Below are 15,315 nucleotides of genomic sequence, written 5' to 3' on the forward strand. Positions count from 1 at the left end.
GATATTAAGTGTTATTGGGTGGCAAGTAAGGTGGTAAGAGGTGGCAAGGTTTTCAGCCAATTCATTTGATCACAAAACGCTAAGAATTAATCAAAAGTTTAATATACAGGTGTTTGTAAAAAGAGACACAGAGAGAATCTCCATTACAGATGGCTCTGTTACACATAAAACAGAAGTTACATCAATGGTTCTGTAAAATTTGGAAGTCTATGTTCTGGGTTTGTCTAAACTCCTTAAGCTCATTGCCTTCATTCAGTATCTGCCGGGTCCCCGGCACATGGCTGGCACCATTGTGATGATACACAGATGAGACAGATGAGTCCCGCCAATGAGGAACACCTGGTCTAGGAGGGGCACAAGAGCTACATGATGGGGTTAATTACAACATAATTGGTGTGAAGAAGTATTGTGGACACACAAAGGTGAAGTGAGTTTCCCCCAAGACCATTTACTTAACAAAACAAAGCAACAAGTCCTCTTGGAGTTCTGGAGGCATCCTTCATGTGGGTTCTCATGAGTGTATTTTTCACCAATTCCACAACAATGGAGAGCTGAGCCCTGCTGAGCCAAGCTCTTCTGAGACAGAACCTTCCTCTGCTCAACTGGCTTCAAGTAAACCTAAGTATTCTGCACTTCTACAGTCTCCCTCTCCCACCATCCAACCTCCAGCCCTCTCCATGCCTAGATTTCTAGAAAAATCAACACATAAGGTCAAATCAGACAGTTCTTTCCAGAGACAGTGTCTCCACCATGTTATGGATTATTTCAATGGAATCCTGCCCAAGGACTGGACAAGGAACTCCAAGATATAAATGCGAAGTCTCCTCAAATGCTGGGTTTTATGAGAAGTTAAATTCACTGGGCCTGGGTTAGCAATAGTCAATGTTATTCCCAATCTCAGAGCTGGTTTTGTACAAAGGATGGAGAGAAAAAGAATTAATACATAAAAGACTTTTTAAATAGCTCAGCTTTATAATGGCAGGAAGAAAATATAGGGGGAAAACGTCTTTTCATTTCATGTTAAAAACTGAAGAAAAAAACTTCTTCAGCTTTGAAGAACAAAGGAATAATAGAAGTACACAAAGCAAACTTTAAGATAAGTTTTATAATCTTATTAGCAGCAACATTTTAGTACAAAATTTACAGATTATGGTATTTCTCATAACTCCTTGCTGCCCTAGGGAAAAATACTTAATTGCCTAATTTTTATCTGAGTTCATGGCTATCTTTCCTTCTATTTTTTTAAAGCACAGCTTATTTTAATTAATCACATAAAAAGTTTATCTTTTTTGATGACAGAAATCTGATTTATACCCCTGATCTTCTTGTTCCCTTGTTCCCTCCTGGCAGTACCTAGCATGCTGCCTTGCTTATGTGCAAAAAAAAAAAAAAAAAAGACATTGGTTTACTCATTCACCTTCCATAGAGAGAACCAACTCCTACCAGAGATAATAAGATATTTGGATATTGAACATGTCAGCACTCTTAAATGTTCATATTCAATTTGAGGAAAAGTTTATTTGACAAGTTTGGTCAAATGCCTAACAGAACAATGCAAAGGAAGTAAAGAAAGCTCTGGGGAAAACAGCAGTGAAAGGTAATGAAAAATTGGAGAGCAGGATCCAGATCTCAAAAAAGCTTGAAATTGATACTCACAAAGACCTTACAGAGCTTTGCTAACCAGTTTAAAAACAGTGCTTTGAAAATCCAAAGAGCTAAAGCTTTTTAAGGCAGGGTTCCTTAAAGTATGGTCTGATACCTCTCGCCCCTCAACAGAACTATGGAGTGCTTAATAAAGGTAGAGATTCCAAGGTCCCACCCCTACATTTTTAGGTAATGCACCATTTTGGGGTAAGATACCCAAAACCAGTACCAGCATTCCCATCTGCAAAGGACACACAAGCCCCATTTTCTTTATCATAAAGTTTAGGTTAGTTTGGTAAATGGATGAAGATGACAAAAATATATCAGTCATCAGGGAGAAATGAAGCCTTGAAGTGCTTGAAACTTATATTGCCCCTTTCTAAGGCAGGGCACAGTTACTGCTCGATAGCGCCCAAACCAGGTGCTTCTGTCAGAACTATCCCTGCTACTCAGGCCACAGCCAACCATAAAGATTATCCAGAGAAATGATCTGTATCTGTATCTGCTAGAAACTCACTGGAGACTCACAGCAGATTCTCACAGCTGATGGGGCTTGGAAGGAGACAAATAGAGAAAAGCAGACAAACCCAAGTGGCCAAGAACTGCTTGGAGCCCACCCTAACTGCTACCATGACCACATCTGAAGTTTCCAGAGCTGGTGCTACACCTGGGACCACTATCATTCTGTAATGATATTACAGTGCTTATATGATGGTAGGAATTAAATACAATGAAACTTGTTAGCTTAGCATACATTAGAAAATATCAACAAGAAGACAAAGTAAAATCCTTTGTCTTTACTTTAATTGATAATTATTAATAGATATAAAAGTTACAGTGCCTCCTGGGAGGCAAGGTTCTTGTCAACAACTACAAAGCCAATACACCCACAGGAACACCTTCTGAGGGTCCATTCTGAAAGTATACTGAACAGCATAGATCTTTAATGTGATTTGAAAAGTCTGGACTGGTTTCTCCACAACCCACAAGTATTAGATTTTAGAATTCTTCTAAGTTTCCTTGATGCATTGATAAGCAAAGGAAACCTTGGAGGGATTTTGGTGAAGCCATGTGCCCTTAGAAATATTACAGCTAATTTTTGACTTGGAGAAGAAGAAAAGGAATGACTTCCAAAAGACATTAACCATTCCACCTCATCGATTAGCTGTGAGCCTGAAATGCTCATACATGTAATGTACCTGGAAGAGGGCGAGTGGTAAATGACCAGTAAATATTGGTATTATTAGTATTAATGATTGCTAACATTTTTCCAATATTTTTAATAGGTCATAAAGAAATTGGCAGCTCTGCCATTCCCTGCAGCTTATTGAAGATGACATTACTGCCTTAATGTAGTGCAGCCCGCAGACTGTTTTGTAAGTAAAACGTTCTTAGTTTAAGCCACTGGTGGCAGCTTTCTGTGACTTGCAGCTGAATGCATCCCTAATGATACTACTTGCGTTTAGTCAGTACCATTGAAATATAGCCTTAGATTTCATTAGCACAAATAACATCAATGAGATAACCCTGATCAAAGGTGAAATTATTAACTTAACAACAAAACTGAACATACGACATTTGAAAAAAGATGCCAGATAAGTTTCCTAAATGAAGTAGAGTCTTGGAGAAACCCAGTATTCTGTGACATAAGCATACCCTCACAGAGTAAACTGTAGGGCCTATGGTTTTCTTTGTTACTACATAACTGGAAGGTTAGGAGTATTGTTCCTCATCGGTCTTAGCAGAAGTACAAGGTACAGAAGGGTTTACTTAAAAGAATCCCAGAGAGTAAAATTAATGGGGGCTTTGGACCCACAAACCCCTACAATCAGTAAGTACACTGAGACAACCATGCGGCTGCAGACACAGGCTACCTTTCATGAGAAAGAAAGAATGACTCAGAGGATGAAAGCAAGAGCCCAGCAGGAGCTACAGCCATGGAAAATTATTCCCAGGCCTTGAGTCCCAATGAAGGGACTGCCTATCTGTACCAGCTGAATTTCAGAATTGCTATGGACCAGTAACTCATGAGAACCTCCTACTTCCCTCCTTTTTGAACAGTAGTGTCTATTCTGCTTATCCTGTGCCTGTCCCACCATTAAGTGTTGGTTGTATCCTTAATTCATAGGTCTTCAGATTGAGAGAAAGTGTAGTCAAGGACCTACATGTATGAAACTGTGCCCCAGGAGCCTCATCCACACCTGGACCTAATTTAGATGACAACATTCTGGACTTTGAGCTGATGTTATAAAGGGTTGAGGCCTTAAGAAGGGGGATTTTTGGGGTAGGGTGAAGGTATTTTGCATGTAGGATGAGAGTAAATAATTTGAGGCCAGAGGGCAGATTGTATCAGTCTAAAATATGTCCATAAATTCTCTTTTAAGCCCTTCAAAAGGTAGACATTCAGTCCATTTGCCTTGAGCGTAGGCTGGACTTAGTGAATGATTTTGAAAAAAATAGGAGAAGGTGAAAATGACAGGACAAGTCAGAAACACTATAAAGAGTAGATATGGTAGTTCCAATGGTGTTATAGTCTGGGGCCATTTGGGAAGGGGCAACTAGCCATTACAACCTAGAATTCTAAACCTATCAAAATTGTCAATTAAATGTGAGAACAGAATAAAGATATTTTCAGACATGCAAAGTCTCAGAACATTTAACTCTATTGATTACTTTTTAGGAAGTTATCTGACGATGTACTCCTACAAAACAAGGGGAAGAGAAATAAAAATATAATTAATAATAGCTAACATTAACTGAGTGCTTATTTTTGTGCCAGCCACTCTTCTGAGTGCTTTTCACGCATTATTGCATTTAACCATACAACAATTCTATGAAGAATATTCTCTCACTATTATTATCTTATAGATGAGAAAACTGTGTTATAAAGAAGCCAAATAACTTATCTAAGGTCACACAGTTGGTAAGTGGTAGAACTAAGGTCTAACCCCAGGCAATCTGGCTCAAGAGCTCAGGCCCTTCAACACTCATTACCTTCCGAGAGACTTATGTTACCATGAAACTATGGAGCCAAATTGGGACAGCAGCAAAGGAAAACCCAGGATGAAAGCTATGAAGCAGACCTACTGAGTCACCAGGCTAACCTAGGGCAAGAGGTGAGAAGGATCCAATAAGACAACTCAAAGGGGGAAATGAGATGTCTTCATACATGGCATGATTTGAGAGCACCGGAAGAGTGTAAGAAAACAAAGAGATGCAATCAGGAAATTAAGGAAAACCAAAAAATATCCATAAGATGGTCTTAGTCTGAATGAGCCAACCAAAATATGGCATGGTTTAAAGTATTGATGGAGCACAAAGAAAAAGAATCCATTTCACCTTGATGCTAGAGCTGTCCTCATTCAAGAGATCCAAGGGTTGCAAGGAAGGATCAGTAATTCTAAGATTTGAATACTATTTACATAATCACAATAATGTAAACCATTTATTGGTTTTCAAATTTTAGAATCGACCTATGAACAATCTAAAAGAGACTTAATTGCAGGCAGAATAACAATGTTAACAACCATGACAAATGAAGTCCAAAGCTGGGGCACCTGGGAGGCTCAGCTGGTTAAGAGTCTGCCTTCGGCTAAGGTCATGATCCCAGAGTCCTGGGATGGAGCCCTGTGTCGGGCTTCCTGCTCAGCAGGGAGTCTGCTTCTCCCTCTCCCTTTATGCGCTCTCTCTCACTCTCTCTCTCAAGTAAATAAATAAAATATTAAAAAAAAAAAAGAAAGAAAGAAAGTCCAAAGCTGACGGAGGCGGGAGAGAAAGAAAGTGCCAAAAGGATAAGGAAGACATTTATCTTACAATGTAGGGAGTGAAAACTGATAGAACAAGTAAAAGAAATTTAAGTATCTAGTTTAAAATTACATCTTGTGATGGTTAATTTCATGTTTCAACGTGACTGAGCCACAGATATTTGGTTAAACATTATTTCTAGTGAGTCCATGAGAATGTTTCTGGGTACAATTAACCACTGAATCATTAGACTAAGCAAAACAGATTGCCCTCCCAAATACTGGTGGGCCTCATCTAATCTACTGAAGACCTGAATAGAACAAAAGGCTGAGTAAGAAAGAGCCCACTCTCTCTATCTGACTGTCTTCAAGCTGGGATATTGGTCTTTTCCTGCCTTCAGACAGACTTGGACTAGAACATACATCATAAGCTCTCCTGATTCATGGGTTTTTGGACTCAGACTGGAACTACACAATTGGATCTCCTGGGTCTGCCCCTCTCAGCCTCTATGATCATGTGAGCCAATTCCTATCGATCCTGATTCTCTGGAGAACCCTAACTAATACACATATGGAACTTCATCCATTATGCCTGTTTGCCTGCAGATCCAGTTCCTGCACTTCTCCTGCAAACTCTATTTCCTAGGTTCCTTGCCAACTGGCTTCCAGAGTGGTTTGACCAATGGAAGCTTGACTGGAGACAGGGAGGAAGGTATAAGTTCAGATATTTCCCTCTGTCTCTTTCCACTTTCTAGCAGGGATTTTATCTCCTCAGAGATTCTAGCTCTTTTCCAAGCAGCCTCTTCTCCTATATTCCCAGCTCCTACCAGGCAAGGTTCTATGTTCCTGCAGCCCTGGGGGTGGAAACAGCTTTCTGATGATACTAACTCCTGATTGCTTCACCATCCTTTGTTTGGCTTCTGGGATGTCCCATCACATGTGTAACTGTTTAAAATACCTACAGTGACTCATTTTCTGGCTGGACCCTGACTGAAACAGTAAAAAAGACAGGAATTCAGTAATATAAGTATATCAGAAGGTGAGGAGAGAGAAGAAAGGTGGTGTGAGTGAACTATATATTGTCTTCATAGAGGAAGTCAGTAGATGGTGCCTAAAATTGATAAATCATAAACAGCAGTAAGTATATTATTTAGAATTACGAAGATAACCAACAAAAGAATAAAAACCTGAAACTGTTAAAAGTGTTGCCTCAAATTATGGAGACAGTAAAGAGACCTGTGGTTGCCAGAGACAGGGGGGTGGGTGGGGCAGGCGAGGGAGAGATGAAGAGATGAAGCATAGCGAATTTTTATGGTAGTGAAACTATTCTGTATGATAGTGAAATGCTTAGAAACATGACATTATACATTTGTCAAAACTCACAAAACTGCACAACACAAAGCATGAACTCTAAGATAAACTATGCACCTCAGTTAATAATAGTCTTAATATTGGCTCAGTTGTAACAAATGCACTACACTAACGCAAGATGTTTATAATAAGGGAAAATATGTGTTGGGGGGGCAGGAAGGAGAACAGGGGAACTCTCTGTACTTTCCAGTCAATTTTTCTGTAAACCTAAAACTTTTAAAAACTAAAATCCCTTAATGAAAGGAAGGAAGGAAGGAAGGGAGGAGGGGGAGGAGGGAGGGAAGGAGGGAGGAAGGGAGATATCTAAAAGCCATGGAGGAAACTCAAATACATATTACTAAGGGAAGGAAGCCCATCTGAAAAAGCTACATGCTTTATGATCCCAACTATAATGACATTCTGAAAAAAGCAAAACTATGGAGACAGTTAAAGAGACCAGTGGTTGTCAGGGTTTAGGGGGAGAGAGGAAGTGGTGAATACGTGGAGCCCAGGGCATTTTTAGGGTGGTGTAACTATTCTGAATAACACTGTAATGTTACATACATGACATTATGTATTTGTCAAAACTTACAAAACTATACAACACAAAGAGTAAATCCGAACATTAATGATAATGTGCCAATAATGGCTCATCCGTCAGTTATAATAAAGGAACCCACATTAATGCAAGTATTAGTAATTGTAGAAACCCATGGGGGTGGGGAGACTACTTTCTGCGCAACTGATCTTTAAACCTAAAACTGTCCTTTAAAAAAAAAAAATCGCCTGTTTAAAAAAAGCCTGAGTTTTTTAAAAAAAGTGTTGCCTCTAGGGAAGAGGTGTTTGTGGGTGAAACAGAGCCTTTTTTTTTTATTGCAGTCCTTATGTGCAATTTAAGGTGTGTTTTTCTTTGTTGTTTTTTTTTTTTTACATTTGTATACATTACTCGGATTGAAATGTTTTAATAAAAAAAAAAAAAAATCTGTTTACCTGCCGGGATAGCTAAAATGAAAACAACCAAAGACAGCAAGTGTCACGAGGTTATGAAATATCCCGAATTCTCAGGCACTACTATAGAAGTTCATGTAACTTGGTATAACCACTTTGGAAAACTGTTTGGCAGTATCTTACCAAAGCTGATCATTTGCATAACATGTGACCCAGCAAATTCACTCGTAGATTAATACTATTTTAAAGAAATGTTCACCAAAGGACATGTTCTATGATGTTCACTGAAGCTTTATTCATAATTGCCCTAAACCAGAATCTACCTAAATGCCCATCAAGAGTTACAGAAACACTGTAGATTATTCACACAGTGGAATTCTACACACCAATGAGAATAAAGGATTTAGAACTACATACAATATCATGAATATCACAAACATAATTTTGAGTGAAAGAAGCTAGGCATAGGACCCATAATTCCATTTCTATAAAGTCCAAAAACAGGCAAAAGTTATCTATGCTGTAAGAAGTCAGAATAATTGTTATCCTCAAGGGGAGATAGATTGTGACTGAAAGAGGCACGGGGGGGGGGAGTCCCCTGGAGTACTGGTAATGCTCTGGGTTTTTTTAATGAGTGCTGGTTCTACAAGTATATTGAATTTATGCAATTTCATCAAGCCACGCTTATAATACTTTTAATATATGTACATTTTATATGTATACTATGTTTCAATAATTTCATTAACCTGAGAATGTAGACCCCTAAGTCACACCCTTTTTTCTCTACTCTATTATTTAAAGAATATATACTTGAAAAAATCCCGGGAGAGAGAAATATACATACATTTTACATAGTTAATTTCAGTACTTGGCAGAATCTCAACCTTAATATTTCTATAAATACTTTCAAAAGCAAGAGAAGTCCGGTTTTGAGTCCAGTAGAATACTTAGTCGAACTTGCTGGGGAGCCATACTGATTGGTGTTATGAGTATTGCCTTCCAGTTGGGCTGTGGATATGTTCATCATGTTATAAATTACAGTTTAGGGTGACATTTTACTAAGACAAGTGAGTGCTGACAGTGAGAAGTCATTGCTCTTGCGAAATCTGCTATCAGGCTCAGTTTTGGGCTTCTTACCACTGGATAACATCCATCTAGGGAAATTCTTTTTGTGTTAATTTCAGAAACTGCAACTTTGGCTTGCTCACCAAGTTAGAATATGTTGTTATTCTTTGTGCTGGGAGGAATCAGAGCTAAGTTACAAGCATTAGACCCAAAATCTAAAGATGAGTGTGTCAATGCTTCAAATGTGGGGATATTTTTTACTTTTGGTAATAACGTTCTGCTGTTTCAAACCTAACTATTGCACTCATTCATTTCCTTTAACACAGGAAGTACAAAGCTCACACAAATTGATTCTACGTTAGTTCTGTACATGTACACTAACATCGTTTTTAAGCAAGCCTTACTGAGCTTACTCCAAGTGAAAATTTAGTGTTGAAATTTGGCAAGTTCTTGATCAGTAACTTTAATCTATTACTTTTATAAACTCTCAGATAGTTTAATATACATAACAGGGTATTTCGAAGATCTTTCAGAAATATGATAAAAGGGCCTAACATTTTTAAGAAAGCCTGGAAAACCTCCAACAGTGAAAACTACCTAATAAATCAACTTAATCCAACCTCCTGCTGTCCCTGCCTTCCATTTAATTCACCCACAAATTACCTTCTCATAATTTGTCTTTTGGGTTTCCCAGACCACACCCTACTTTTAGGATGCTAAACTCCCAAAGGACCACTCAGCATATAATATATATATTATATGTGTGTGTATATATATATATATTATACATATAATATATATATACACACACTTATTCTCAGCACACATGCCTCCAATGAATAGCAATTATTAAGCATTTCCAATGTGTTCCGCCATTAATATTCTTTTTAATCCTTTCAATAACCCAGTGGTTTCCTTTACTAACCACATTTGATACTTGAGGAAACCAAAGCACAGAGCGTTTTTGTAATTTACCTAAAGTTCTAATGCTTGTAAGCGGTAAAGCTTTAATCCCAGCCCAGGCAACGTGAGCCACAGCCATTACACCGCCACCGCCGCCTCCAATTATCGGTAGGAACTCAGATACAAAGGCAAACTCAGGCCACGTAGTACTATGAATCCCACCCTTGCTAGCACTCCACTTCTACCCTCTAGACTCTAATGAAAATTTTGGCTCTACTCTATTCTGTAGAACAGCCTTTACAGCTGCTACTCATATAGAGGACGCCTAATTTCTTTCATAATAAGAAAAAACGTGAGCGTTAGACCTTTTATCACCACCACAGCAGGATCGGGGTCAGGACTCAATACTGACTTTTGATGAGTTTTTAGTCTTTACTGATGGCAGACTGGGTAATGGCTTGGGTTTGGGCATGAAGCACTGTCCTGGAGATTCACTAGATCGTCAGAGTTGATGTAACATTGACTCCCAAGATAGCATAAAACAGGTTATCTCAGGACTTCCAGGATTCTGAAGTCCACAAAAGAAGTCAAAACATCACATCGTAAAAATGCTTTCCAATTCACATGCAAACATAAAATCCCGTTTCAAAAACTTTCAACATCATTAGAAAAACCAGACACTGTATATTCTCTAAAATTTATTTACAGTTAATAAATTAAAAAGAAAAGTACAACCAGATTGTAAATCTTAATCATATGCGCACATCAAACTGTCCAAGAAAACAATTCAGTTCCATTACAAACAATTGCCTTCTAATGCACTTAAGACATAACAGTCTATCAAAAAATATTTTAAACACATCAATAAAGTAAATATTATGTATATATGTCCATTAAAAAACACCAATTTAAAGAGTGCTGTGGCAATCCTTAAAACAACAAAAAACTTTGAGTTCAAAATTGCTCAGATTTTTTGTATTCAAATATTTTTCATGTGTTTTTATTGAATAGTTTCCAGAAAAATAGTACTATTGTTTGCACATAGCAAATCAGTATGTGTCAGCCACCAGCTTAAATTACACTTGCCCAATCAGGTACTCAAACTTGGACAAAATAAATACACACCACAACAGTGACACTTTGCACTAACAACAATGAAGCTTGCCCTCAACAATCAGAACATTACTGGATTCGGTAAGGAAAAATAAGTTGCTGGTTGACAAGGAGGAGGATAAAAATGACATCAGGAATTCAAAAGGTTATTTGAGGTGCCGGTCACCATATTTAGGCACTCAAGATTCAATAAAAGCATAGCAAGGTGATAAACTTCCTCCTAGCTTCCCCCTTTACTTGTGCCATATGAGATATAAAGGTAAGAGAATGAATCAAGATCATGGGATTTCTTTCAAAAAACTATATACAAGCTAAGCTACAGACTCTAGAAGACAGTTAAATGAATGCCTCACCATAAAGGCCACTGTGCCAAGTTCCTTTTCACATTCTGCCCAAAAGTATCCATAAAATACTTTCATTTTCCTATTATATACTCATCAACTATATTAGTTGTTTCTTCACATTTTATAAGTTGTAAAACAACTAACTTTAGCAAGGTTTTGCTAAAGAAAACTTGGCAAAAATAAAGATTTGTTTACATCTTATTTCACAAACTAGAAATGGCATGATTTTTCAATAGACCAGATAAATAACATACTGAATTTAGGATGGGCAATCAGATCCAAACTGAAATCAGATAGCCCAGATAATCCAAAGCATTTATGCAAGTTCAAGTGCACTAAAGTAACAAGGCATACGAGGAAAAAAAGAAGATTCTCAGTTAAAATAAATGCATGGTGTCAATGGTTATGTTTCGATTTTGTGCTGAGCAAAGTTATCCTCCCAGCTACATCTAATTTGAAAATCCTCTGGGAAGCTATCTAGATAAGCTATATGTTGAAATTACATTCTAATATGGCCATTGGATTTATTTTTTAATTATTATAAAATTATATACAATAGTGAAGTGGTACAAATACATATTTTTCCCTCAGGTGCTAATTAGCTAAAAAAGTTAACAATTTGGGAAGAGGGGAAGAAAACCCTATGCATTTAAGTACAATTGGCAATGGAAGCTAATAACCAAAAGAATATATATAAGCTTCCTATCACACAAATATAATTTAACACTCTCCATCTTCTAAGTAATTATTCACTTTTATTTACTCATGTGACAGTATTTGTAACAACACATTATCATTGAGTAGTGAATAAAAGAATATGAGGCTTACTGGGAAACTGGCATAAAGTCATATATTTATCTTTTTTTTTTTTTTTTTTTTTACAAAACAAGAACACTGAAATTAAAGTCACAAAACTCCTACTATGAACTATTAAACTTGAAAAATTCATTTCAGAAAGCTATGCCATTTGAATTCTAAAAACACAAGAGTCAAAATCGCAACTCTCATTATTCCCCTAAGAAGCTGCCAAGCAGAGAGAAACCTTAATATTGAAGATTTCATATGTCATGTTCCAGCCTGGTATGGATGGTTCCATGGCAGAATACTTAAATTTGAAATAATAGTGGTACAAAATCACTACTTGACCCTTTAGATATTGCAGTAAAATCTGGCTGCGGCACCACTGGCTAAAAACCATTAAGTCTTGCTGCCACCAATGACCAAAGGCACTTGGATAATCAAGAATTCCACACTGGGCCATATGATATAAACACTATTATAAAAGTGTAAAAGAAGGGTCAGTACTCTGTGTGGCTCGCCTGTTCAATTCCTGTGGTCTTCGGCTGTCAAACAAAAGACCAATAACTGCAAACATAATTATGAATGGAAATAAGATAAACAGTCAACTAATTGTCATGATGTTTTTAAGAGTGATGGACAGTGATCTGGACATTTCTTGTTATCCAACAACAAAAACAAAAACAAGGAAGGAAAATCCATTTTGCCCAAAGTTAACTTCGACCAGTTATTTGATACCAAGAAATGCCCCACCCCTCTAGTTCATTAATACTTCTGAGAATTCCAATGGGTATTCTGTTTGGCATTTTAATCACAGCGTTTACACATACTCATTTTGCCTATGCGATTTCCATTTTAAAATAAATTATCCTTGAAATATTCCCAGATCTGTATGTTAGACTAGTACAAGGAGGCCAAATCATTTCCAATGGGATTCCATCCATCTCTTTAACCAACACCAGTTCTTTATAATTCACTCATTCTTTTTTTTTATCACAAGCCATGTGGTTTCAATGCACTTTAAATTTTATTCAATTAAAAAGAATTTAACAAGTCAACTTTTCCTAAACAAAACTTTATGAGTTTCTACCATTTCCTTTAGGAGCTCAGTAAATATAAACATTAAATTTCAATATAAAATCTTTAGAAACACCTCAAAAATGTTTAAACAGTTGTACTTTGCATCTCTTTGTTTGTAATCACTGAGCCCATGAAATTCAAAGCCATACAAATCCTTACACTATTAACAGTCATAAGCTTGAATTTCTTAGAAAATATCCTTGGTCAAAGCTTTGGAATCCAGTTGAAATTCGGAAACGAGTGGGATTCAGAATACCCTGAGCACAAACTAGTGCAACACCTTTCAAAAAAACATATTCGACCTTTCCTCCAGAAAGAGGGGTGGCAGTCAAAAAAGAAAAAAGGGGGGAGCAGGGAGGTGGATGAACAGCAAGTAAATTCTAGCTTTAATTACACAAGCACGAAACCAAATTCCTTTGGAAAAAGAATGACTTCGGAGGACTTCCAGACCAGTGAGGTAGAGAGTCCAAAAGGGGGAAAACGGATCTGCCCCTATAGTCCTGGAGACGTCTCAATCTGGGGTTAGGAAGAAAGGGGACCTCCCTCGCGGGTCCAGCTGTCTCCTCCCTCCGCAAACCCGGTGCTGGGAGGCAGCAGAGGGCACACCTGCCCCGGAGTCCCAGACGGCGGCGCCGCATCCCGAGGACGCGGGCCGGGAAAGACCATCCGGTGCTTCTTCGCCCGTAAAGTGCACTAGGGGACGCGGTCCAGGCCGGATCTGTAAACACTCGACTGTCACTTGTTCATCCCTCCAGGCGGAAGCCGTCCCGGGGCGGAGGGGCGGAGGGGCCGGGGCCGTGTCTCACGCCCGGGGCACCGGGAAGCGGCGAAGCCTCACCACGGGTTCCAGGTTCACTCGCAGGACTTGGCGCGCCCGGCGCCGCGCCGCCGCCAGACTGCGCTCGCCCCACACGTCGCCGCCGACGCGGATGGTGGGGAAGGTGGTCAGCGTCGGGGTGGCCGCCCTCCAGATCTCCTCCAGGGTGCGGCCCCCGAAGCAGGGCCCGGGGGCCGCGGGCTTGGCGGGGCAGCTGTCCTCGGGGGCCGCCGGCGGCGGGGACGGCGGGGGCCCCCTCCGGCGGGCGGCGGCCGCCCGGGCTCCGCGGCGCCTCCTCCTGGCCGCCGGCCTGCGCGTCTGGCCGCGGGCGGCGGGGGGCGGCGGGGGGTCGGGGACCAGGGCCCGGCAGGAGGAGTAGCCGTAGACGTCCTTGCTGCGCAGGATGTGCGGGGAGAACTGGTGCTTGAGGCTGCAGAGGAAGCTCCAGAGCTCCGCGTCCGAGCTCATGAACTCCGTGCTGCGGGGCATGAACAGCTTGAAGGCGTCGCCCAGTGCCTTGGTGCTGTCGGCCAGCGACAGTTGCGAGCGCGAGTACACCACCTTCTCCTCCCGCGCCTCCAGCTCGGCCCCTCCTCCGGCCCTAAAGCCGCCGCCCCGGGCAGCCGGGGCCGGGGCCGCCGGGGGCCGGCGCCGCCGCCTCTTCACGCTGCGCCGCATCGGAGGCCGCTCGGGGCCGCCCGCGCTCGCCGGCTCTCGCCGCCGCCGCCCCCGCCCGCGTCAGGCTCCGCGGCGGCGGCCGCTGCTGGCGCCTCCGGGCCGGCGCGTCTCTCGCTACTTTTCTCGCCTCGGCCGCCGCCCCTCCCCCTCCGAGGGCGGAAGACGCGGGTGAATATCCTGCCGCCCGGTACAAGATGGCGGCCGGCGCCCACCCCTGGGCTTTGTCATTGGACGGCGCCTGGCCCCCTGGTTTCTTTCTTCTCCTCTCTAGCCTCCTTTCGCCCTCTGCCTTTCTTTAAATGTGCCCGCCTCGGGCCCCTCCCACCACAGCCCCGACTCCACCCATTGGGTGCTCTCAGAAGAGGGGCGGGGACTAATGGGGGAGAGGCCAGTTCCTGGAAGATGGTGCTGGGGTGGGTGGTGGTGGTGGCCCTTGAACGCCAGTCAACAGTTGGGTGGGTATGTGGGGAGGATGCCATGTCTACAGTAAGAGGTAGACTTCAGCTCCACCTTGGGGAGAGTCCGTCTCAGAGTGAGTGGGTGCATTTGTGGATGGAGCTGGGTGCATAACAAAGGGAGACCTGCCCAAATGCTGTCCCTCCTATCACAGCACGGGAATTTGGGGGTAAATCTAGACGGAATGGGCCTTTCACAGTTCCCTTCCAAACCTTCAAAGACCTCTTTTGGCATCTTCATCCAACTCTTCCCTCTTTTGGCCCTGATCCATCTCAGGCAACCAACAATAATCCAGAGTCATTCAGGTAATATGGGCAGCATTGGTGAGATTATCTCCTTCTAGACAATGGAACCCTCTTCATATTTAAGAGATACT

At 41.0% G+C, this 15,315-nt stretch overlaps 1 protein-coding gene across 1 annotated transcript; it reads right to left on the minus strand.

Annotated features, from left to right (window-relative positions):
- Positions 1–9,573: 9,573 nt before the first annotated feature.
- On the minus strand, positions 9,574–14,483 carry CCDC71L (coiled-coil domain containing 71 like). The gene has a single exon (XM_032402366.1). It carries the CDS (start codon positions 14,481–14,483, stop codon positions 13,791–13,793), a length of 693 nt encoding a protein of 230 aa, XP_032258257.1. The 3' UTR covers positions 9,574–13,790.
- Positions 14,484–15,315: the final 832 nt, after the last annotated feature.

The sequence above is a fragment of the Phoca vitulina genome, unplaced genomic scaffold (assembly GCF_004348235.1).
Source record: "Phoca vitulina isolate PV1807 unplaced genomic scaffold, GSC_HSeal_1.0 scaffold4, whole genome shotgun sequence".
NCBI classification, from domain to species: domain Eukaryota; kingdom Metazoa; phylum Chordata; class Mammalia; order Carnivora; family Phocidae; genus Phoca; species Phoca vitulina.

Excerpts from the sequence above, each read along its gene's own strand:
- CCDC71L (XM_032402366.1), bottom strand. The coding sequence starts at position 14,483 with ATGCGGCGCAGCGTGAAGAGGCGGCGGCGCCGGCCCCCGGCGGCCCCG.